The 21402-nt window shown below is 35.9% G+C and overlaps 2 protein-coding genes across 2 annotated transcripts; one reads left to right on the forward strand and one right to left on the reverse strand.

Annotated features, from left to right (window-relative positions):
• Positions 1 to 1319: 1319 nt before the first annotated feature.
• Positions 1320 to 5734, reverse strand: LOC112126466. The gene is made up of 4 exons (XM_024225585.1): positions 5651 to 5734; positions 2410 to 5572; positions 1588 to 1651; positions 1320 to 1528 (listed from the first exon to the last, which is right to left on the reverse strand). Exons 2-4 carry the CDS (start codon positions 5463 to 5465, stop codon positions 1433 to 1435), a joined length of 3216 nt encoding a protein of 1071 aa, XP_024081353.1. The 5' UTR covers positions 5466 to 5572; positions 5651 to 5734; the 3' UTR covers positions 1320 to 1432.
• An 8282-nt stretch (positions 5735 to 14016) lies between these two features.
• LOC106661597 (zinc finger protein 311-like) lies at positions 14017 to 19505 on the forward strand. Its single transcript, XM_014385109.2, has 7 exons — positions 14017 to 14404; positions 14485 to 14563; positions 15257 to 15407; positions 15479 to 15652; positions 15887 to 15949; positions 17105 to 17186; positions 18673 to 19505. The coding sequence occupies exons 1-7, from the start codon at positions 14188 to 14190 to the stop codon at positions 19488 to 19490; spliced, it is 1584 nt and encodes a 527-aa protein (XP_014240595.1). The 5' UTR covers positions 14017 to 14187; the 3' UTR covers positions 19491 to 19505.
• The last annotated feature ends 1897 nt before the right edge of the window (positions 19506 to 21402 follow it).

Below are 21402 nucleotides of genomic sequence, written 5' to 3' on the forward strand. Positions count from 1 at the left end.
CCATGGGTATAAAAAGGCTAGGAATACATTCCCGGAAGATAGCCATCTTCTCTGACAGTCAGGCAGCACTAAAGGCTGTCTCATGCGAAATGAAGTTTGGAACTTTGGACCTGCAAGTAGACCTGGCAGAAGACTGCAACACTAATCTCCTGACCCTGGCATCTACTCTCTAGATCCTGAAGTGTGGCCTAAGCATCTTGCCACAGAAGAGGAGACATCTCAAATGGATCATTAATGAGTCCAAACCTGGTGGAACAATACCACAGGCATGAGGCATGCAAAAAGATTCATTAAAGGGCCACCCGCAAAACTTACAAAGGAATTACTGAAAGACAAACGCAACCAAACCAAGTTTTTGGTTGGACTCCTGACAGGGCATTGCCACTTAAGAAAGCACATGCACTAGATAAAAAACACTGTGCAGTATTTCCAGGAAGGGGAGACACCAGAACACATTTTATATATTTCTGAAGGTCTTTGCAGGTCCTTACAACCCGAAGAGGAAAAGCCACAAGGCTGTGGAGGTTGACTAACAACCTGAAGCTGGCCAGTGAGTTATAAAAAACAGGGGGGCAAAATAGATCTACTCAAGTCAAGGTGTAGAAGTCCTTGTGGCCGGCTCTTTTATCTTTATCCTTTCCCTTACACTCAAGGGATAAGGAAATGTGGTTCACATCATGAAACACCTGCTGGGTAGTGGAATGTTGAGGACCAAAGCTGAACTGTGATCTGGGAAGTTGAGGTAATTAAGTGTAGGAATCAATCATCTGAGAAGAGGGGAAGTAGGCTGATTGGAGGTAGGAAGAAGCTTTACGTGTAGTTTGCCGGGTTTTGAGGAAAAGATTTCTAGAGCAAAGGGAAATTAGTGGTGCAGATTGTACCATTGTAGAGATATGTCAGTAGGATAACTTTTTTTGGAATTCACGGAGGATGAGGTGAAAGCCAAGGGCCTTGTGATTTGACATCTGATTCACGATAAATTTAACCTCTGAAGGAGTAACTGCTTTAAGTGGAAGTGACATGGAAAGGAAAGATGTGAGATAATTATGGATGGAAATTAGGCGAAAACATTGGCTTTGTCAAAATTGGTCAAAGCCTAGACTAAATGAAACAGATTTAAACATTAAACCACCTTAAAAGAAATTTGAAAGGTGTTTGCAGATGTTTCAAAAGGATTTCTCTTTCAAGAATATTATTGCTTTGTGCAGACCAGACAGTTTTAAAGCATTAATGATTTCTATAGCCTATTCACTGAATGAACAATATAATAATAATATACATTACAATAATTAATATATATATTACAAAAAATATATTATTTTACATTGATATATGCATATACAAAACAATATATATATGTACAGGTACAAAAACTATTCACAATAAGAGAATATTAATTTTGACAATAAAACTGTTAACAAGACTTAAATAATTAAATAGGCTTATTTTCGTCACTACCGTGCACTATTGATAAGAAGCTATCAACGTCTAATTCTTTAAGCAGAGTTGTTCGACAATCTTCTGCAACCTGGAAAAAAATGTAAAAATAAATTTGAGGTTAATTACAATTAAAATTATTTTACTTGCCGAAGAGGAGTGGACGAGACTTAGTTTTTTATTGGAGAATATACTGTAAGGTTTTTTCCTTTTGCTAAAACCAAAATATAAGTTTAGTACAATAATTAAGTTAAAATATATAAAGGTGGTTCCAGACATGCACAATTCGCCGAATACCAAGCAAAGGTTCACCGAATCCCGGCTAGTGGGGATGAGTGTTCAGTTATTCGCCAAGCAACAATATTTGATGCTCGCCTCGTTCAGCCAATTGTCGGTTTTCTTGTCCGTTTTAATGTGCATGACTATTCGGGAAGTAACTGTACTCAAAGCATATACGAAAATATATACTTCTATTTATTTTTCAATAATAAACTATTCCTAACTAGTGTAGATGTATTAATAAAAGAACAACATAGCTCTGTTTCTGTTGGTTAAGAATGGATTGGCCATACATAAATCTTGGAGTACCTTGACCAAGCTGAACCAATAATTTGGAACACTTCTCTTCCAAATAACAAAAATCAGAAAGAGTTTTTCAGTGCGTGAAAACAGAGAATGTAAGATAGGGCAACAGTAGTCTGTGACTGAGTTTGTAGCCATTGCACAAAACAGTAACCACAAATTTACTGTTGTCCATCATTATTGGTAGTAAGTTGAGGACTTGCACAGACTTGGCGAATAATCGCTGTTTTTGCACAAACTGGGTGGTTGTACAAACCCTGCATGTGTATATACGTAGGCAAGCCATTTGGCGAATGCCAAGATGAGCATCTCGAGACTTGGCAAATATACGGTGGCAGTCGGTGAATACCGCATGTCTGAAGCGACCTTAAAAATTGAAATTGCACTTACGGTGACACACTGCAAGTCGTATCTGAAAGTTCTCCCTCTTCCTTGCATGATTCGTTTTGTTTATGCGCTTTATTGTTCCCTTCTAGCTCTTGCAGCCGTCTATTCAATTCCTTATTTTGGTTAATTATTTCTTGGATTTCTTTGCTCTTCAACTGAAGCAGGTCCTCTTTCTCACTTCTTCTATTTTCTGGGTATTTAGAATAATACTCAGACGGTTTGGTTTTCCTGCCATCTTTTGATTTATTATATGCATCTTCTTCAAAATTGTCCTTTAGATGCCAGTCCGATGAGTTACCTTTGTAAGGTGAATTGTAACTTTTTTTCCTTCTATAATCGTTCCGTTCATCCGACCACGATTTGCTATGTTTTCTTGAATCTTCGACATCACGTGAATATCTAGGCCTCCTCGAGGAAAAAGGTGTTTTGTCTCGCCTCCGAGAATATGGCACTCTTTCCTTGAAATGACGATCGTAATCTTTACGCCGGGCACTTTGCGAATATGCCTCTTTATAACTTGACCTGCTCAAACACTGTCTTTTTCTCCTTTGAGTATCAAACTCTTCATTGCTAGAGCAAGAAGAACGAACACGCCGTCTTTTGTCGATGTCAGAAGAAAGCTCAAAATTGAAACTTCGTTTTTCTTGTTTTTTGTTGGATTCTACGTGTTCTTTCTGATGAGAACTTTTTGACTTCGTAACTTCCTCTTCTTTCGTTTTATTTTTATTCTCATCAGAATATTTGCTGGGTCTAGTTTCATTAGTAGGGGGAAGTTCAAACAAATCTAAAAATGGACTTATTTTTAAATCTTTTGATACATATTCTCCACTATCTTCGTCAATTACTGAAAATGTATATTTGAAATTCTCTATGTGATTCCTAATATTATTTTTAACAATAATGTTATTGTTGGTTTTATTATCTACTAAAAGCTTATTTTTTAAAAGGATTTCATGATTTTCCCCAGTAACTTTTTTATCATTGGATGGACATGGCGAAGATTTTTCATTTTGATGACATGACGGAATTTTTTTGCTAACCGATGATGATTCTGAAACAACTTGTACGTTAGAAATCCTTTGTGAACTATCAGTTGGGGTAACTTCATCCTCACTCAAATACAAATGAGGAAAACTGCCTCCACTTTCTTCATCTGCAATATCTATTTGCCTAGTTACATTTTTTGGAACAAGCTCTGGATCTTTCAATTGATGGGGTAATTTGGCTGACTCGATTTCGTCAACATTTTCAGGAATGGATTTATCATGAATTCCAGTTGGCGATTTGTTCACCGTTTGAGCCTTTCTTGAACGAGTTTTCATACCGCATGATTTATCGTCTTCTTTTGTTTCTGAACTTAAATTACAAGGTGTGCCTTTACCTTTCCCATAAATTATATTTTTAGCTTGTTTGAGACATTTTTTTATCGTTTTTTCTACATCAAAGTCTTTTTCTTGGATGTTTCTGTTCTTTGTACATTTTTTAAGCTTTGCTTTGGCACCGAGTTCGACTGCTACTACAGTAGAGTTTGGACTTGGTTTTTTCTGAATTTTCGTCCTTTGGGTTTTCTTAGTGACAGTTTTCGGTTTTCCCTTAGTTACCTTTACTGTAGATTCTTTTGAGATATCTGTCATTTTATCCGAAGGTGGGGAGACTTCTTCGTCAAGATGGACTTCGTCCTTAGGGGTTTGAGGAAGTGTAGGTGTAACCAATTTAGTTTTGCCCAATTCATTAATTTCCCACCTTATTTGAGAGATTGGAGTCATTTCGACTGTTTGTTTGGAATTTGGGGTTAACAATGTTTTAGCCGGTGTCTGAAATTTATACAATTCATTTTTAGACATCATTTTGACATCTTGCTCAATTTTAAAAGGTGTGGTAAATGTATGCTGTTTCTCATTTACTTTATTTAATCCTTCATTTTCTAACATGTTTGTATTAAGATTTTCAATCCTAGCGCATTCTTTTATGAGGGTCGATTCCAATGATGAACCAGGTGACTTAGTGCAACTTGCCAATAGGCTTGTGTTATTCTTCAAAGATAAATGATGTGCAGGTGATAAACAATCAGGTGGCGTATGACAAGCGTTATCTTCATTTGTACTTTTTACGTCAGAATTAGCACTGTGAGTGTTTAAAAAGTCTCCATCCACACAAGATATTTCACTTTGTACTACTGTTTTTTCATTTTCCAAAGTAGAAATATTTGATTTTGACGGTGTGTCTTCACCATCAAGTGAGCACCGAGAAGATTCATTTAAACCCTCTTCTTCTATCCTACATAAATATGTATTTGAAGGTGTAGGTTTATCAGTTTTATCAGAAATTTTGTCGGTACAGGTTAATTTATCTTTTCCTTTTGTGTTTGCAGATCTTTTCCTCTGTAGTCCCACTGATGTGGGTATGTCCTCGTTTTCAGTGTAAACCCTGAGATCGGAATCCCAAGCATTTGGTTTTTTCGGTTTCACAGTCTGTTCTACCTGACACTGTGATTGAGATTCAGTGTTTTGCACGTGTTCGTGAGATTTGGTAGGTGACGGCGAATTGAATAAGCCACCTCTTCTAAAATTTCTGAGCAATCTCTGCGTAACATTCCTATTTTTGGCTGAATTCTTAGGAGACGTGTTCGCCTTTCTTGTATTTATTCCTTTCGGCGGTGTGTTAAATTCTAAAGTACGTACGTGACTCCCTCGCCTTGGTGAACTTAAACTAAGCCTTTCTTTAAAGTTCACTGTAGAACTGTTATTCTGTTCTGGAGTGCATTCTTCTGTGACTTTAGTTTCTTCTTCTTGTGGAACGTTCAATTTAGGTATTGTTGACTCCTTTTCAAAACTCTCCTGGCCTATTTGCTTATTTTCAATAGAAGAGGGAATTTTATTGCAAGCGTTTTCTGAACTTTCTTTCTCACAAGAAGGTACAACTGGAGCCGCATCGCCCTTTTGGATGGTATGACAGGACAATGCAGTCGGTCTGTTTGTCAGTTGTTCAATTGTATTAACTGTCGGTAACTTTGATTGTTGATCATTGCTCACTATAAGTAGTTGTAAAGGAGTTTCCATTTTTGGCAAGCTCGGAGCTATTGCTTTGAGCCGAGTCTGAGGCTTTCTACCTCCACGCTTACCTCCTCTTGTCCGTACCCCTGACCTCTTAATAACGACCGGTTCACCTTAAAACGAACTCGGAATTAATTGTCACAGAATAATAACTCAACCTTTTACATAATAGAAACATTTGGAAAACTTACTCGGAATATCAGAGTTTCCTTGCAAGCCTTCTGCATTTGGAGATATTTGGGCAGAATCTGAAAGTTAATGAAAATGTTTATAGATTAAATACAGATGAAATGTTTCAACACAATGCAAAACACATTTCAGTTGAAAACAGTTTAACGAAAAGCAGGGCACATTTCATTTTTTTTTGTATCTATTAGAGAAAATGTTTCACTGTTACCACACTACTAGTTCTATAAGAAAAAAATTAAATAAAATATAATTTAAAAATTACTACATGAATGTTTTCAAATTATAAAAAGTTAAATTCACTAATTTCGTGGTCCACTTGGCCAATTAATACATGACAAGTATCTATAATATCTACTAGTAGTAGTATCTACTAGAACATTCTGACAGGTAAGCAGTAGACAAATGTGTTTAGGAGGTTGCACTTTTTATAATACAATTAATTAAGGTTTTTAGTTGAGATAAAAAAAGTCAATGGCACGAGCGGGATTTGAACCCCACGATCTTCGGCTAGATACGCCGCTGCTCTACCACTTGAAAAATGGCAAAGAGGAGGGAAAACTCATAAGGTAGGGTTGAGATAGGAAGTTGATGTCCGAGTGAATCGAGGTCACGATAGCTCAAGTGGTAGAGCAGCGGCGTATCTAGCCGAAGATCCTGGGTTCGAATCCTGCTCGTGCCATTGACTTTTTTTCATCTCAACTAAAAACCTTAATTAATTGTAATGTATTAATTGGTCAAGCGGACCACGAAATTTAGTGAATTTAAATATTAGTTTATAACAGTAATGACATTTTAGGGGTATTAATTTTATATTTAAACAAAATAAAATTCTACACTTAACTTTTATTGAAGCTTTTCATTCATTTATTTATCAAATTTTTGTTCTTTAAAATAATGGCAGCGGATGAGTAGCAAAAAATGAAAAGTGGTATTTACAGGGAAGTGAAATTGAAGTGGTAAAGCACTTCAATTACCACTAAATACCTTGGTGTACCATTGACACTTACTAGAACGGTAATTTGTTAAAATGCTCAAGATTTATGATGAAATTGAAAAATTGCTTCAATTCTTTATAAAAAGATTTTTTGGGCTGCCATGTTACACACTTTCAGCCTTCTTATTTCTCATGATGGGTCATGAACCTCTATCTTTGTACTCCTTAAAATTGCACCATCACTACATACTAAAAGTGCTGAACATGTCGGAGCAAATAAATCCTAAAATACTGGCTAAACAAATTTTGGAAGAAAACATGGACTATTTTAAAAAATTAACTAATAGACTAGGTAAATTTGCATGAAATTAATGCTACTCTTAGCTATGAAAATCCCCAGTAAATGTGAAAGTAAGATTTTTACACTACCAAGAACCCCCCCCTGAATTAAATATTGAAGGAACAAACATCCATTGGAATCCCAAAGACAGCACACTAGTACCTTGGAGTTTACTTGAACCAAAGGCTGACTTGGAATACGCATAAAAACAAAAAAGGTAAATAAAGGATATGTTCGACCAGGTATGCTTTACACTCTGATCAACCGGAAATCTAAACTGAGGCCTGCAGTGACTCTTTTAATTTATAAAGTGCTTATAAGGCATCTAGTACCCTACGGGTGCGGAGTATATCGGGGTTGCCTCTACCTCCAAAATAAGGCGGGTATTGCAAAATAAGGAGAATTGCTGTCAATGCTGAGGTATGTGCAGTTACATCGGGAAAGATTGTTCCAGTTCCATTCTCAACCTTCTTTGGTGAAAGGAGATCACATTTTCTTCTGGGCAAAAAAATGTCTGACATTTTCATTATTAGTAAATAATATCACCACTTTAAAAATGTGGTATATATAGTATAGGGAAAAAATTAAAGTGTAAAATAGTTTTTAAAAAAGCAAAATTTATTAGAATATATCTTTCACTTTAATGTCCTTCTATTTGAATAAGTGTGTATTTAATTCCCTAATTTCGTGGTCCGCTTGACCAATTAATATATTACAATTAATTAAGGTTTTTAGTTGAGATAAAAAAGTCAATGGCACGAGCGGGATTCGAACCCACGATCTTCGGCTAGATACACCACTGCTCTACCACTTGAGCTATCGTGACCTCGATCCAATCGGACACTAACTTCTCATCTCAACCCCACCTTTTGAATTTTCCCTCCTTTTTGTCATTTTTCATGTCCGATTGGATCGAGGTCACGATAGCTCAAGTGGTAGAGCAGTGGTGTATCTAGCCAAAGATCGTGGGTTCGAATCCCGCTCATGCCATTGACTTTTTTATCTCAACTAAAAACCTTAATTAATTGTTATTATTATTATATTATTACATAATGCGTTTTATTACTACGAATATAACAATGATTATTAGCAAAGCATTGTACAGGCATGGATCACAATCCGTCTACTGGAGGTCGTTAAGAGAAAAAGAATAAAAGAAAAAAAATAATAGTGAAGATATAATAATAAATATATAAGAATGAAAGCAAGGTTATAACATTATTCGCTAAATGCTACCATCAAAAAAGGTTAAACATAATAGTAAAACTACTTATAATAGAAAACAAACAGAGGGGAAAAGTCTTAATGGTAAAGAGACAAAAAATCAGATATAATAAAGTCATATAATACATAAAGGAAATTGAGTGAATGAATTGGAGGGGCCAGAAATTGAATAACATAATTAGTCTAATCTATAGTTCCAGGCGTGGCGGACGTACTGCATGAGCACCCGTCGATCTGGGCCATCCAACAGATTTAACAGAGTGCTTCTTGAGAGGGTAAAAGATCCCAAGTGCAACAACCTGATCTCGCCCAATATTGTACATTCGGCTATAAAATGCAGTGTTGTTTCCACAGATTGAGAATTGCAAAGGGACTCGTCCTTTATATTCATATTGTAAAACACTTCTCATTTACCCTATTGCCGACAGGTATCAAAATCACCCAATGGCATACATCTGACTGGTAGTCATATAGTAGCGTCAGATGGCTAACATTGTAAAAATTCTCCTCCTGAATTAAATAATATTAAGATAAAAATTGTCAATAGACAAAATCTATTAGAACATTAGTGCATCCAATGATAAGTATTTATCCTTAAAGGAAATTAACAATTTCCACCAAATATAGTTAAACTTTTTGGGACTAGTGACGAGATATTTCGTCCTGGTAAGCTCCCTGGGCCTCAGTGATGAGTTATCTCACCCTCATGTTTTTTTTTTTCCTTTTAGGAGCCCTAGCTGGTCACTCATGGCACCTATAAGGCTGAAGTTGTATCAGATGCCTCAGCAGTTAATGAAGATCTCCCATATCCTTCCTGTCCCATTCTCATGAACTTCTCTCTCAAACTTTTACATAATTGCGACGCATTCTTATCTCTGGAAAAACTATTCGGCCACAACATCTAGGTCTCATTGTGAATATCCTACTTTCGTCTACTTCTCGCCCCTGCCCTTCCCAACCCTTTACCCTATTGTCTTTCTGGTTATTCCCTCAGTGGCTTCAGTTTTAATTTTACTGTTTACCCTTACAGTAATTTTCAGAATATATTTTTGTTGTCCTTATATGTTTATTTTTTATAAACATGTTTTTTACACGAAATTGGTGCAATAAAAAGGGGTAAACAACCTGAACGCTTTGAAATTTGATGCTTAATACAAAATAAATCTGTCTGAGGAGGGGGGTCACACAGCGGCCGAGTTTATAGGCTGGGGAATGCATCCAAAAATCAGTCCCTAAAAGGTTATACATAATAATAATGACAAAGATAACACAGAAACAAATAAAAGGAGCTCAGGTAAGAAAACACAGTAACCCACCACTGAAGATGGCAAATAATAATAATAGGCAAGTTGATCACAAACGACCAATTGCAACTTTTGCAAGCTCTAAGGAGAGAAATTATTCTTCAAATATAAAATATTAACAACAATAAAAGTTTTAATATAGTTATTCCATCTATTATTTCATTATGTACCGAGTTGGGGGAAAGAATTGTATCAAAAAAAGGGCCAGGAGCGACAGTGGAAATAAAACCACGACCGCGTGGTCTATGAGCTGAGAGTCTATCACTTTGCCACTTGGAACTGCATTCGTTAAAAAACATAATCCTGCCCATCTAATATTAAATAAATGTAAAATTCATTTCAAATGTAATATTTAGAGCTAAAAAGCATTATACATTTATGTTTTATTATATAAGTGATGTAAAAAGAAGATCAGGAATATCCTAATGATTGATTAAATATAACAAACCAGTACATCATTACAGGCAAAAATGACTACCACAAGCCTTGACGGAAAAATCATATTTACATCAATTTCAAATCATAAGTAAAAAAAGATGTGACCATGGCAAATGCCCCCAGCAATTACCATCGGACCCAATTTTATAAACCCTCCTCAGAAAAAATGACAGATAGATCCTCACTGAAGATGGCACAATGTTGAAATGCATTGAAATAATTCAACAAACCCACGTGTGAAGAGACAGACCCAACAAGTGACCCTATACCAGTTCAGCATGGATTCACAGACTTGTAGGCACCCATTCAACTATGAGTGAAGAAAGGTAATAATTGACCCTATGCTGGTTCAGTTATAAATTATCGTTGACCCTAAAATGAAGATTCAGAAGAGCCTGTTGATCAATTAGAAATCATATCAAACCGTTTCATCATTACAGGCAATAATAATTATCACAAGCCTTGACGACAAAGCCATATTTAAACAATTTCAAATCATAAGACAAAAAAAATTATGTGAGAATCCTACTTGTTCACATCTAAAATCATCTTCGTTCCTGAGTTTTCTTGGTACTGTTTGCGCCTCGTCCACAAAAATCAGCAATCCCACCAGATTCCGCAGGAACTCCTCCAAGTCGCTTTCGCGGTTCTCACTGAAATTCCGCACTGAAACACACAGAGCGAACACTCATGAGCATGTCAACTGTACCGATACAAACCGATTTATTTACCGAGCGATGTGACGTCTGCCAGTATTTCTAAAATCTCAACCAGAGTTTTGCCACATTTTTTCGTGCTGAACCTACGACCTTTTCTAACGACAGAAAGGCACTCGTGCATGTGAACAGAGTTCTCCAAGAAGAGAGACGCTGCATTTTGACACGACTCTTCCACCAAATAACCTGCAGCAGGAAAAAACGGTCATTCAATAGACTAAAATGGTATTTTACAATTTACCGTAGACCAATCTGGCGATTTCAGTGCTGAGAAAACTCTCCATGGTATTCAGGCCTTCAAGCGATTGACAAAAATTGGTTTTCTCGATCTCCTCGGTGGTGATTCCGACCCACGACCACGAGTTTTCATTGCTGATTTATAATTGATATTTTTAATGCAAAAGTTTATAAAAAGCTCACAGGTAAGTAAAACAGATCGAAGCTAATATAAACAAATAAACTGACGAGTTCTGCAACACAACAATAAAAGGCCATGAGTGTTATTTACTACAAACAGCTGTCGCCTGTTACTCTTCCCGCCTTTAACTATTTACCTAATTATTTATTACTAATTTCCTCTCCTCGGTCAAAAATTCTATTCGCCAAATTGCAAAATTTTAAATTTTCTTAATAGAATTTTATGAACCCTAATCGTGAAAGAAAATATAAAACGGTGCAAGGTGGCCTTTACCGATCGAGTACGTCCTTATAACCAGTTTTCGATATAAAATATGAATCTTCAATTCTACTTTCTATTTTCTCTAGTCGAAAACATTTAGTTTTAATGACTTTTATAACAGTAAAATTAATCCAATAGCAAAATTGATTAATGATGAGAGGGAAAATATCTTATTCTTCCTACTAAGGTACAAAAATTCTGTAGCTTGTTTTCGATTTCGATACGACCGGTTTCGGTCTGTCAGAAAAACGATATTTTTGAATGTATAAAGAACTTTATTTACAAATCCATATATGTTTAGCGGTCATAATTGACCATATTAATTATTTCGATTAATTTTTTTTTATCCAAGGTTTTGGTTGAAATGAAAAAGTTTGTGTCCAGCACGTGACACTAACTTTTTTCATCTCGACCAAGACAGATAAATAGAATAATTAATTGAAATTTATTTACAAAATGGAAATACAACATAATAATAAATAAAAAGTTCTTAATTCAGCATTGATTATAAAATCTTCTGCTGAGAATGATGTCTGGGGATGACTTCGAAAACAAGGATCAGGGTGTTACAGGGTTAAATGTCAATACTGCCATGGAGGATTCATTAAATAAAACTATGCTAACATTTTTGTGATTTTAGTTTAAAATAAGATTTTTTTTTACACAACATGATAATTTCTCAACTTTAGCGTCATTAAAAGACAAATCTGACCTTTATTTCGCAAACTGCATTAAATTTTACACAAAATAACAACATTTCCGTTGAAAAATTCGCGCTTCCGAATACACAGTAGCCGTTCAAAGAATAACAAATGGTAAAACCTTTTTTTCACTCAATTGTGGCTCGAGCAATGACTTTAACATCAAAATTTTCGGGGTTTCACTAAAGTTGTCTTATTTTTTACATTTTTTAGAACTTTTCTTAGTGAAATCTCCTTTGCAAGGTTGAAAAACGTCTCAAGGAGAGCAGCAACACAAAAAATCGTATATGTCATATTTTTAATTAGAACATTTAGTTGGTAACAAAAATCAGATCCATTCTTCTCATAAGTTGTATTGTTCGAAATGTTTTCCTTCATGTCATTGCACGTGATTTAAATTTTCTCTCTGAGCTGATCCAGTGTTTTGATGGATGTTCTGTACACTGCATTTTTCATATGGAAAAATTTAGTGGGGTCAAATCAGGGCTAGGGCTGCTTATCCTCGCTTGCCATGCCACGGGAAGAATGTGTCTAGTTTTTTAACTAATAAATGTTCGTATTAAAAAATGTGATATGTACGAAGTTCTTGGGTTGCTGCTCTTCTTGGGTTCGATATCACATTTTTCAACCTTGAAAAGGAAAGTTCTAAAAAATGTAAAAGTGGGTATGTCTTTGGAGTACTTATAAAATAAGGCAACTTTGGTAAAATTCCCGAAAATTTTGATGGAAAGTCATTGCACGAGCCAAAATTAAGTGTTTCCAAAAAACCATAGGTTTTGCCAAAAGCGCGAGTTTTTCTAAAGAAATATTTCTTGTGAAAAATTTAATGTAGTTTGCTAAATAAAGATCAGATTTGTATTTTAATGACGCTAAAGTTAAGAAATTACGATTTTATGTTAAAAAAATTTGATTTTAGAATAAAATCACAATATATTAATATCTCAGGAAAGATTCAGGGTAGAAACCTCGTTCTGGTGACACTGAACTACGTTTTATTTAGTGAATACACATGGCATTATTGACATTTAACCCTGTATGGATTCAAGCGTCAAGCCCCGTCTTTGTCAATATGGGCTCCAGCGAGGAGGGTCTGATTGTTGGGCAGTGCAAGCAGTCCCTCAGCAACAATGCTGGTTAAATTAGATATGTATATATGAAACCCAAAGGAACTGGTTAGGGACCAAGAGGTCGTGTCTGGATCTGAAGTCTGTGTATTCTGCTGTATTGGCATTTAAGGATGCTACGACATGAGATGCTACCCCAGTCGAAAGCAGTGTGTCTCGGTTTGACAAGGAACTCCGCCGATGAATAACTCTTAAAAGAAGGGTCATCCTCACACGATTAATAATAGGCCATGCGAGGTTAACACACGGACACTTACTTTTGAGCCAAAGTCCACGTATATGTCCGGCATGTAGAGAAAGATTGTTCGAAGTGTCCCACCTAACAGAAGGGTGGAATTCCTTGGCTCCATACAGAGAGCGTGTAGAAATGCTACCCCATGTGGGAATTGAGCTTGAGCACTGCTGTTCCGATTCTTGTAGGAAACGGGGTTGCTTTATTGTATATAGTAATGATAGTTTTGTGAACCTAGTGTGGGTTGAGAGTGAATGTATTTATTAGCGTGAATGTGTAGTGTGAGAGGATCTATTGCGGAATATTGAAAGGTATGTAAATAAAACAGGTTGTATTTGAGAGTGGATTTTGGCCGTCAGTCTGAACCCGGACTGCCATCACCATCACCTTAGGTAATTCTCGAGGCTTGCATTACAAACATGTAAATAGTTGGAATTGCGGTGGATTGCGAGAAGTGATAGGCTCTACTCTGTACACGTGGGGGATTGTATATTGTCCCTCGTGTGAACCATTTTTCTTTTTCATGTAAAAGCAATTAATTTTTAAAATGCGTATTACTTTTTCATGATAGACAAACATCGATGTTTTTGGGTTCGATACCCATCCCTTGTATTGAGTGGTAACGATGCCAGTATTGTATCGATACTTTTTCTGTAGCTGCAACAGTTGTGAATCAAGGTTGGTAGAACTGGCTGAGAAGACGTTAGGAGCGGATTGTAGAACCTCCTGGATAACTTGTTTGTTGACTTGGTTGTGATGTTGTTTACGAGTCGTCGAGTCGGCTCCCGGCTTTTTCTTCCGTGTTGATCCCGAGGTGAAAGTCTCTCCGCACTGCCAGGGAAGGGCGATGGCTCCGATGCCGCGCCACAGCCGGCTCTGCTGCGTGTTCGGCTGTGACTCCCAGCGCGCGACCCTCGGTCAAGCAGACTTCTTCACGCTGCCGAAGCGGAAGGAGGCGGCTTTCGCCCGATGGATCCGGGCCGTGAAGCTGCCCGGGCGGATCGCCACCGACATGGCCGTCTGCGCCCGCCACTTCAGACAGGAAGACTTCGAATCCGACGAGGGTGAGCTGACCGACGGCCACGGGTATCCGCCTCACATTTTTTTATTTATTTTTTTCATCACTTTTATTATTCAATCTCAGGTGGCCGGAAGAAACTGAAAGTCGATGCGATACCTTCTCTCCGTCTACCCCTTGTCTGGAGGAACAAGTTTTATCCCAGGTAATTTAACAGAGGTTGAACATTTTCAATTGACCAGATTGACACTTGATAATTTTATTGGGGTGGCTGAAGATACATGATGTTGAAACAAGAAATGTACCTAGTAAAGTGATCGAGGGTTGATGAAACATGATTTTCCCAGTAGAGCGATTGAGTGTTGATGTGAGTACACATGCTCAGAAAGTGATTATGAGTGTTGATGTGAGTAGACGTATGCAGTAAAGCGATCGAGGGCTGATGGGACTTGTGTTCCTGTTAAAGCGATTGATTGTGGATGAGAGTGGATGTAGCCAGTAAAGTGATCAAGTTTAGATGGGACCAGATGTTCCCAGTAAAGGGATCAAGGGTCGGTGTGACCTGATGTTCCTCATAAAGCGATTGAGTGTTGATACGAGTAGACGTACCCAACATCATTAATAAACATGAATTGAAAAAGCACTTGTTTGTGTTTACCTATGCAGATAATTCAATCAAATCATTTTTTAATTATTGTTTATCTTAATGTAGGATCTAAAGACTTCCATAATTCTTTTTTTCTGCCTAGGAAAATAAATATTAGGATGTATGAGAGTAAAGATAATAGGGATTTAATTTCCTCAGTCATGTTGAATCGGTTTTAGCTTCCTTTATCAAAAATTTCTAACCAGTGTAATATATTGTAAGATTTTTTATCAAGTATACAATTTATTTCAGGGATTATGGGAGGTTGGTGAAATTGTTGGAGTTTCGGGGTATCGGCAGACTGAGGCTGTGCTATGAAGCAAAGCTGGGGAGACGATTGTGGAGAAACAGCATAAAACCCTATTCTATAAACAATCGAAATTTGCCTCAATCAATGCATAAGGTAACTTAAGTGGTTAGAATTAAAAAATAAATAAATAAATAGAACTTCAACTTGGCTGATATTGTTTTTAGGAAAGTTCTAAAAAATCGAGCGGTGCGCACGACATGTCTGCTCCTGTTATTCGGGTCGCATCAACATTTTCACTCTCACCAAATGACAATTCATTCAACAATAACCAATTAAAAGATGGTGGTGTAATTTTAACGTCTGAAATTATGATAAAAGAAGAGCCAATTTTTTTGGAGGTAGGTATGGATTTCTTAACCCGAGTCATATTCTACTTTTCTTTCTTGCAAGGTTATTATTATTTTATTATTAAAAACTGAATTAAATACTTTTCATGAGGAAGTTTTTCTGTTCCTTTTATTTAAAAATAATGTTTTTAAACATATGGTCTGAATTAATTCAACATATTTCTACATCTTCAACTGCTTTTATAATAATAAATATGTTTGTAATTTAAAATAAATACGATTTAGGAGAGAGAAGAGACCGTGGAAGAGATGTTGGCGAGGATGAATGAGGATTCTAATGAGGCAGAGGTATGGTTTTTTATTTTTTTATTATTGACATTGTTATACAAACTGACCTTGGTAAATTATGTATCCCAAAAACATTTTTTTGGGATAAACAACAAAAAATTTTCAATTGGATTGAGCGTTATCACAATATATTTATTTTTTATGTAAAATAACTATAATTCCATCTAGTTTTGCTTATAGTTTAGATCTTACGAACACACTTTGTTTCTAGTGTATATTTAATTTTTATGTGAAGAAGGTTGAGGTTCTTTCGTGAGCTCATGATAGCCAGAGGTCGTTCATTCCAGTCCTGCTCACAACACTAATTTTTCATCTCAACCTTCGTCACATGCAATTAAATATATACTCAAAACTGGTTAAGATAACTAATAACAGTACTTTGTTTCCACTAAAAAAAAGTTTTTTCATTTAATTTAATTTGGGTAATAAAATATAAACATAAAAGTAATATGGGGTTCTAATAAACCAAAGTATTAGAGTACAACGCCGTTTTCATATACCACAACAAAAAAAGTGTTCTATAACTTGTTGGATAACCAGAGCACAGGACCACACATAAGTGCCCAGTTTATCTTTACATGAGTGATGTGTCGATAAAATTAACTAAGTAACTGCACAGTTCTATCCAGCAAAATCTGTAGAGTTCGACCTCATGTTCTGTTGATTGTTGATGATTCAGTTCATTAAAAAAAAATTTAAAAAAAAACCCGCTCGTGTTTCCCTCTATTATATTGGAATAAATTGTTTGTCTTCTAAAAGTCATGCGCGCAGTACCTGAGTAGAGGTGGGGGACCCCAGTACCTCACCGGAGGAAAAGAAAGAAAAGAGGAAAATCACGCTTGCAGTACATGATTAGTAATAGAGTGCACCTCAGTACTTCACTGTGAGAAGGAAGCAACTGTGCAATATCCTCACAGGAGGTTTAGAAGTAGCGTACACGTCACCTCGCTAGCTAAGAGCACGATACTGTGGCCACTGTCCTGAATGGGTTAATTAATTAGATTATTCTTCTGATCAAGACAGGACAACGGTTCATACTTTCATTTAAACAAAAATCTAATTTGTCCACAGCAATTTAATTTTTGACTAACAATTAACTGTCTGAGCAATGATTGTTTCAGTGTTTTAAATGTTCGAATTACTTTGATTTTTCAGGCTCTCGTTGACAAAGATGCAAATGATGGGGAAATAAACATTGAAGGAGTAGGAAGTGAAGGATCTTTATGTTATATATGTGGTAAGATTGTTTTCTTTTTTGACGTATCTGATCATCCTGGGATTTTTTAAATTATTTTTCTTAATCAATTTCCTTTTATAGGTTTTTTAAAAGATGTGCAAGTTTAATTTTCATTCTGTTAGTTTCTTTAAATGCATTAAATCTTTAAGAATGACATAAAATTACAACTATATGTACTTCAACAACAACAACAAAACGACAGTAAAATCTGAACTCTCGACACAGACTAGTTTGGTTCTGTTCACTGTACACAAACACATCCAAATTGGAAAAAAATTATGAACAACTTTTTCATAATAATTCACTCAAAAACACTGCACATTATATATATATATAAATTTCAAGACAAAATAACAACTGAAATGACTAGAACATATGAAAGATTTTGTCAAGGTAACACCAGCACCCCTTTCATCTTTCAAAAATATATAAAAATTAAATTCACTAATTTCGTGGTCCGCTTGACCAATTAATACATTACAATTAATTAAGGTTTTTAGTTGAGATGGAAAAAAAAAAAATGGCAGAAAGGAGGGAAAACTCATAAGGTGGGGTTGAGATAGGAAGTTGATGTCAGAGTGGATCAAGGTCACAATAGCTCAAGTGGTAGAGCAGCGGCGTATCTAGCCGAAGATCGTGGGTTCGAATCCCGCTCGTGCCATTAACTTTTCATCTCAACTAAAAACCTTAATTAATTGTAATATATAAAAAGAACAAATAATGATAATACTTCGACATCTTTATTTTCAGCCTACCTAACATTAACTATTTTATTTTTTTTTTTTTTTTTAATTTTATTTATTTATTTTTTGTTAAAACAACTCTGGCAGACAGAATGAAATCCATGCTGCACTTAGTTATTTTTTGAACTATCATTCCTATTGCATGTAACTTACTTGAAAAATTAAAGTATTCTATTCCAGTGATTCCCACTGTGCACGTGGCTCCCTGGGGTACCATGAAAATTTTGTATAAAAAATTATTATTTTTATATTTATAAAACCCTAGAAACTAAGTCTCTGGTGGCCATCCAATCTCAATATGGATGTAACAAGACAGCAGCAATTGTGTATTTTATATTTTTGCTATTAAGTGCGTAATCTTTTGCATAATTTTTAAAAGACAAGTTTGTCAATTTCACAAGAAAGTCAGGAGTTTTGATTTATTTATTAAATAAAATAGAAAACAAAATAAGAGGTTTAGCTTTTCTGAATTGAAAATGAATTCTGACTATTATCATAAAGTTCACGCTGTAGATCATTGTTTTGACTTGGGGCACTGCGGAAAAATTCTGATATATGCCCAAAACAGAAAAAGTTTGGGAACTGCTGTTCTATTCTATTGTATAAAAAGTACCAGAACTAAGAAAAATATACATAGACGAGGTGATCATCATCAATGCAACTGCAGGTTTACCTCATAAACCTATAGAAAAATAGAAAATTAAAACATGGAGGTAGGGAAGATTAACTGATTTTGTTTCCAGGTGATGAAGATTGCAATCGTCATGACAGAGAAGGAGACAAGTTTTCATGTGATATTTGTGGAAAATCATTTTTCAAGTCGCTTCGGCAGCTCAGCGCTCACAAATTGTGCCATTCGGAATACCACAAAAAAGGATTAGCTAAAAAAAAGGAGATCAAGAAGGTGGACAGGTTGAAAACCCTGACGAAAAATGACGAAAATCCTGAACAACACGTGTGTATGTTGTGCGACAAAACTTTTAAAACTAAAGTAAATCTCATCCAGCACGTCAACAGTCATACTATAACGAACAGTTTTCGGTGTCGTATATGTAAGGAGTGTTTCGAGTCGTTGGAAGAGTTGGACAAGCACGCAAGGAACCACAAAGTGTTAAAAAGAGAGTATAAGTGTCGGGAGTGTGGACAGAAATTCCGTAGTAAAGCTGCATGTTGGGAGCATCTCAACAGTCACATGAGGGCGAGGAGTAAACCTGGGCTTCCGTGTGACATCTGTGGACGTGTTCTATCGACTAAAGCGACGTTGAAGGAACACATGTTTATACATTCAGGTGAAAAACCATTCGAGTGTCAACTCTGTGGAAGAAAAATAAGGCACAGGGCTAATTTTATCAATCATGTACAAGGTCATAGTCTAGGACAGCCTCACATATGCATGACCTGCGGCATGGGATTTCCAAGAAAAGCAGAACTGAATTCGCATGTGTCGGCTGAACATCCGGAGGATAGGCCTTTCCACTGTATTATATGCGGAATGAGGTTTCGGACAGAAGCAAGGTTTCACAAACATGCCGTCTCCCATGATGCCTACCTTGAAGAATAAAGACTATAACACTTTTTTCATGTATACATATGTATTTTTAGGCCTTGTAAATTTCTTTTTTTTTAGTTTATTAAAAATGTTTTAATAATTTGTGTTTTATTTTTATACTATATTTTCTCATTGTTATTACATGTGTGTGTACGTGTGTGTGCAAAAGCAGTTGTTATTGGTTCCTCCTCGGACCGTTGACAATACACCTGGTCACCAGATATTTGGGGCTCAGTGGAGATTTTCCCCCCATAGCTGCTTCTCCAAGAATGAAATAATCGCACACCAAACTCCAAATTGCTTTTCAGGAAATTGTGAACCCACAGAGTTTCACGAAAAGAAAAAAATAATATTAATGTCCTCTGTGTCGCGAATAAAATGGAAAAAGGAAATAAAACAAGTTCTCTTCTACAGTAAAAAAATAAATGGTCAGAAAATAAAAAAAGTTAAACCTCGTGCCAATCCTTTTCCTTCTCATTCCAGGGCGGTTCTTCCCTGGTACACATGAATTCTCCACTACACGATAAGATAATAAAATCCAAAATAATTTTTAAAAAAGTTCTTTTTCTCTGATTTGAACACTGACCCAATCAAGCTCGAACCTCGCAAGCCGGGACTCAGTCCTCACCGATGTCCCGGCCTCCTTCGGCTCCAAAACACTGCCCGTGTGTCTTTGGCCTCGCTAAGCCTGGCCGAGGACACCCTCGTCTCGAGCTGATACTGGTCACCCCCCCAGTGCCAAAAAAATTGTTTCCTTATTTTCCATTTGTAACAGTGTTGATCTATTTTCATAAAAATGTTTTCTAGGTGTGTAATACTACATATTAGCAATGTATCTCTATTATATATCTTATATCTGCTTGTACCATCTTCATAAAAGATATTTTTCTGCACCCATTTATGGCCGGTTTTACACCCAAGTATTGCCCCCCCCCCCCAATGCTAGCATATAAGTACAGTGTTTACCTCTTTCATGACTTGTATAGGAGTTTATTTGAATTTATCTTTTTGAGAGAAGTCCCGGAAGAAAAAAATCTCTCAATTAACAAATAAAAAGATGATTTATGATATTTGCATTGATTAATGAGTCAGAGTTGTTGAACCGTCAAAAAACAAATATGGATGTCCAAAGTACCCATGAGACATCAAGAGAACTTCTAACAGAACTGTCAAGTGAAGATATAGAATATCGCAAGTTTATGAAAAGTAAACAATTTAAACTTTTACTGTAAATCGCAGGAGGGATACTAAGGTCAGACACTATTTTTAGAGAAGTTATACCTGCCAGAAACAAGTTAAAAGTGACTCTCCTCTCTGGCTCAGGGAGCTATAGCTATAAAGCTTGAGATCCTCGCAAAAACTGATTTAAGTACCATATTTATATGAAGGTAAGTCAAGTCAAAATTTATTAAATTTTGCTTTGTTTTTAACACTGTTTATTTCAAGAAATATCTACAAAAAGAAACATGGTAATATTTAAAAAAATATGAGAAGTGTGTGTTTCTTAGTGACCTGTTGGTTCAAATTTGTTGAAGTCATGAGGAATGGTCAGGAATGAGATAGTTTAGAAAAACACCTTTTTCATTTTTTATCTACGTTTCAACCTTTATTCGGGTCATCTCCAGGGCCTGGGTAAATTACAGAACATGTTGATTGAAAAAAATACAATTTAAGATGTAAATATAAATTATGAAATAACTAGGTTCAAAATTTATATTTACATGTTAAATTGTATTTTTTCCAATCAACATATGTTTTGTAATTTACCTAGGAATAGTAGGCAAAAATGGAAAAAGATGTTTTTCTAAACTATCTCATTCTTGACCATTCCTCATGACTTCAACAAATTATGAGGAGGATAGTAATTAGTAAGCAAGGAACAAATTTTTTTTTTAATAACAAAACTAAATCAGAAGGTAAAATT

This window comes from Cimex lectularius, unplaced genomic scaffold (genome assembly GCF_000648675.2).
Source record: "Cimex lectularius strain Harlan isolate CLEC.00 unplaced genomic scaffold, Clec_2.1 scaffold16, whole genome shotgun sequence".
Lineage (NCBI taxonomy): Eukaryota > Metazoa > Arthropoda > Insecta > Hemiptera > Cimicidae > Cimex > Cimex lectularius.

Bases quoted from the DNA above. Each gene is read 5' to 3' on its own strand.
- LOC112126466 (XM_024225585.1), bottom strand. From the start codon at position 5,465: ATGGAAACTCCTTTACAACTACTTATAGTGAGCAATGATCAACAATCA. The intron at 1,652-2,409 runs GTAAGTGCAATT...TTTTGGTTTTAG, and splicing joins ACGACTTGCAGTGTGTCACC to CAAAAGGAAAAAACCTTACA. The intron at 1,529-1,587 runs GCAAGTAAAATA...ATTTTTTTCCAG, and splicing joins GTCTCGTCCACTCCTCTTCG to GTTGCAGAAGATTGTCGAAC.
- LOC106661597 (XM_014385109.2), top strand. From the start codon at position 14,188: ATGGCTCCGATGCCGCGCCACAGCCGGCTCTGCTGCGTGTTCGGCTGT. The intron at 14,405-14,484 runs GTGAGCTGACCG...ATTCAATCTCAG, and splicing joins AGACTTCGAATCCGACGAGG to GTGGCCGGAAGAAACTGAAA. The intron at 15,653-15,886 runs GTAGGTATGGAT...AATACGATTTAG, and splicing joins AAGAGCCAATTTTTTTGGAG to GAGAGAGAAGAGACCGTGGA.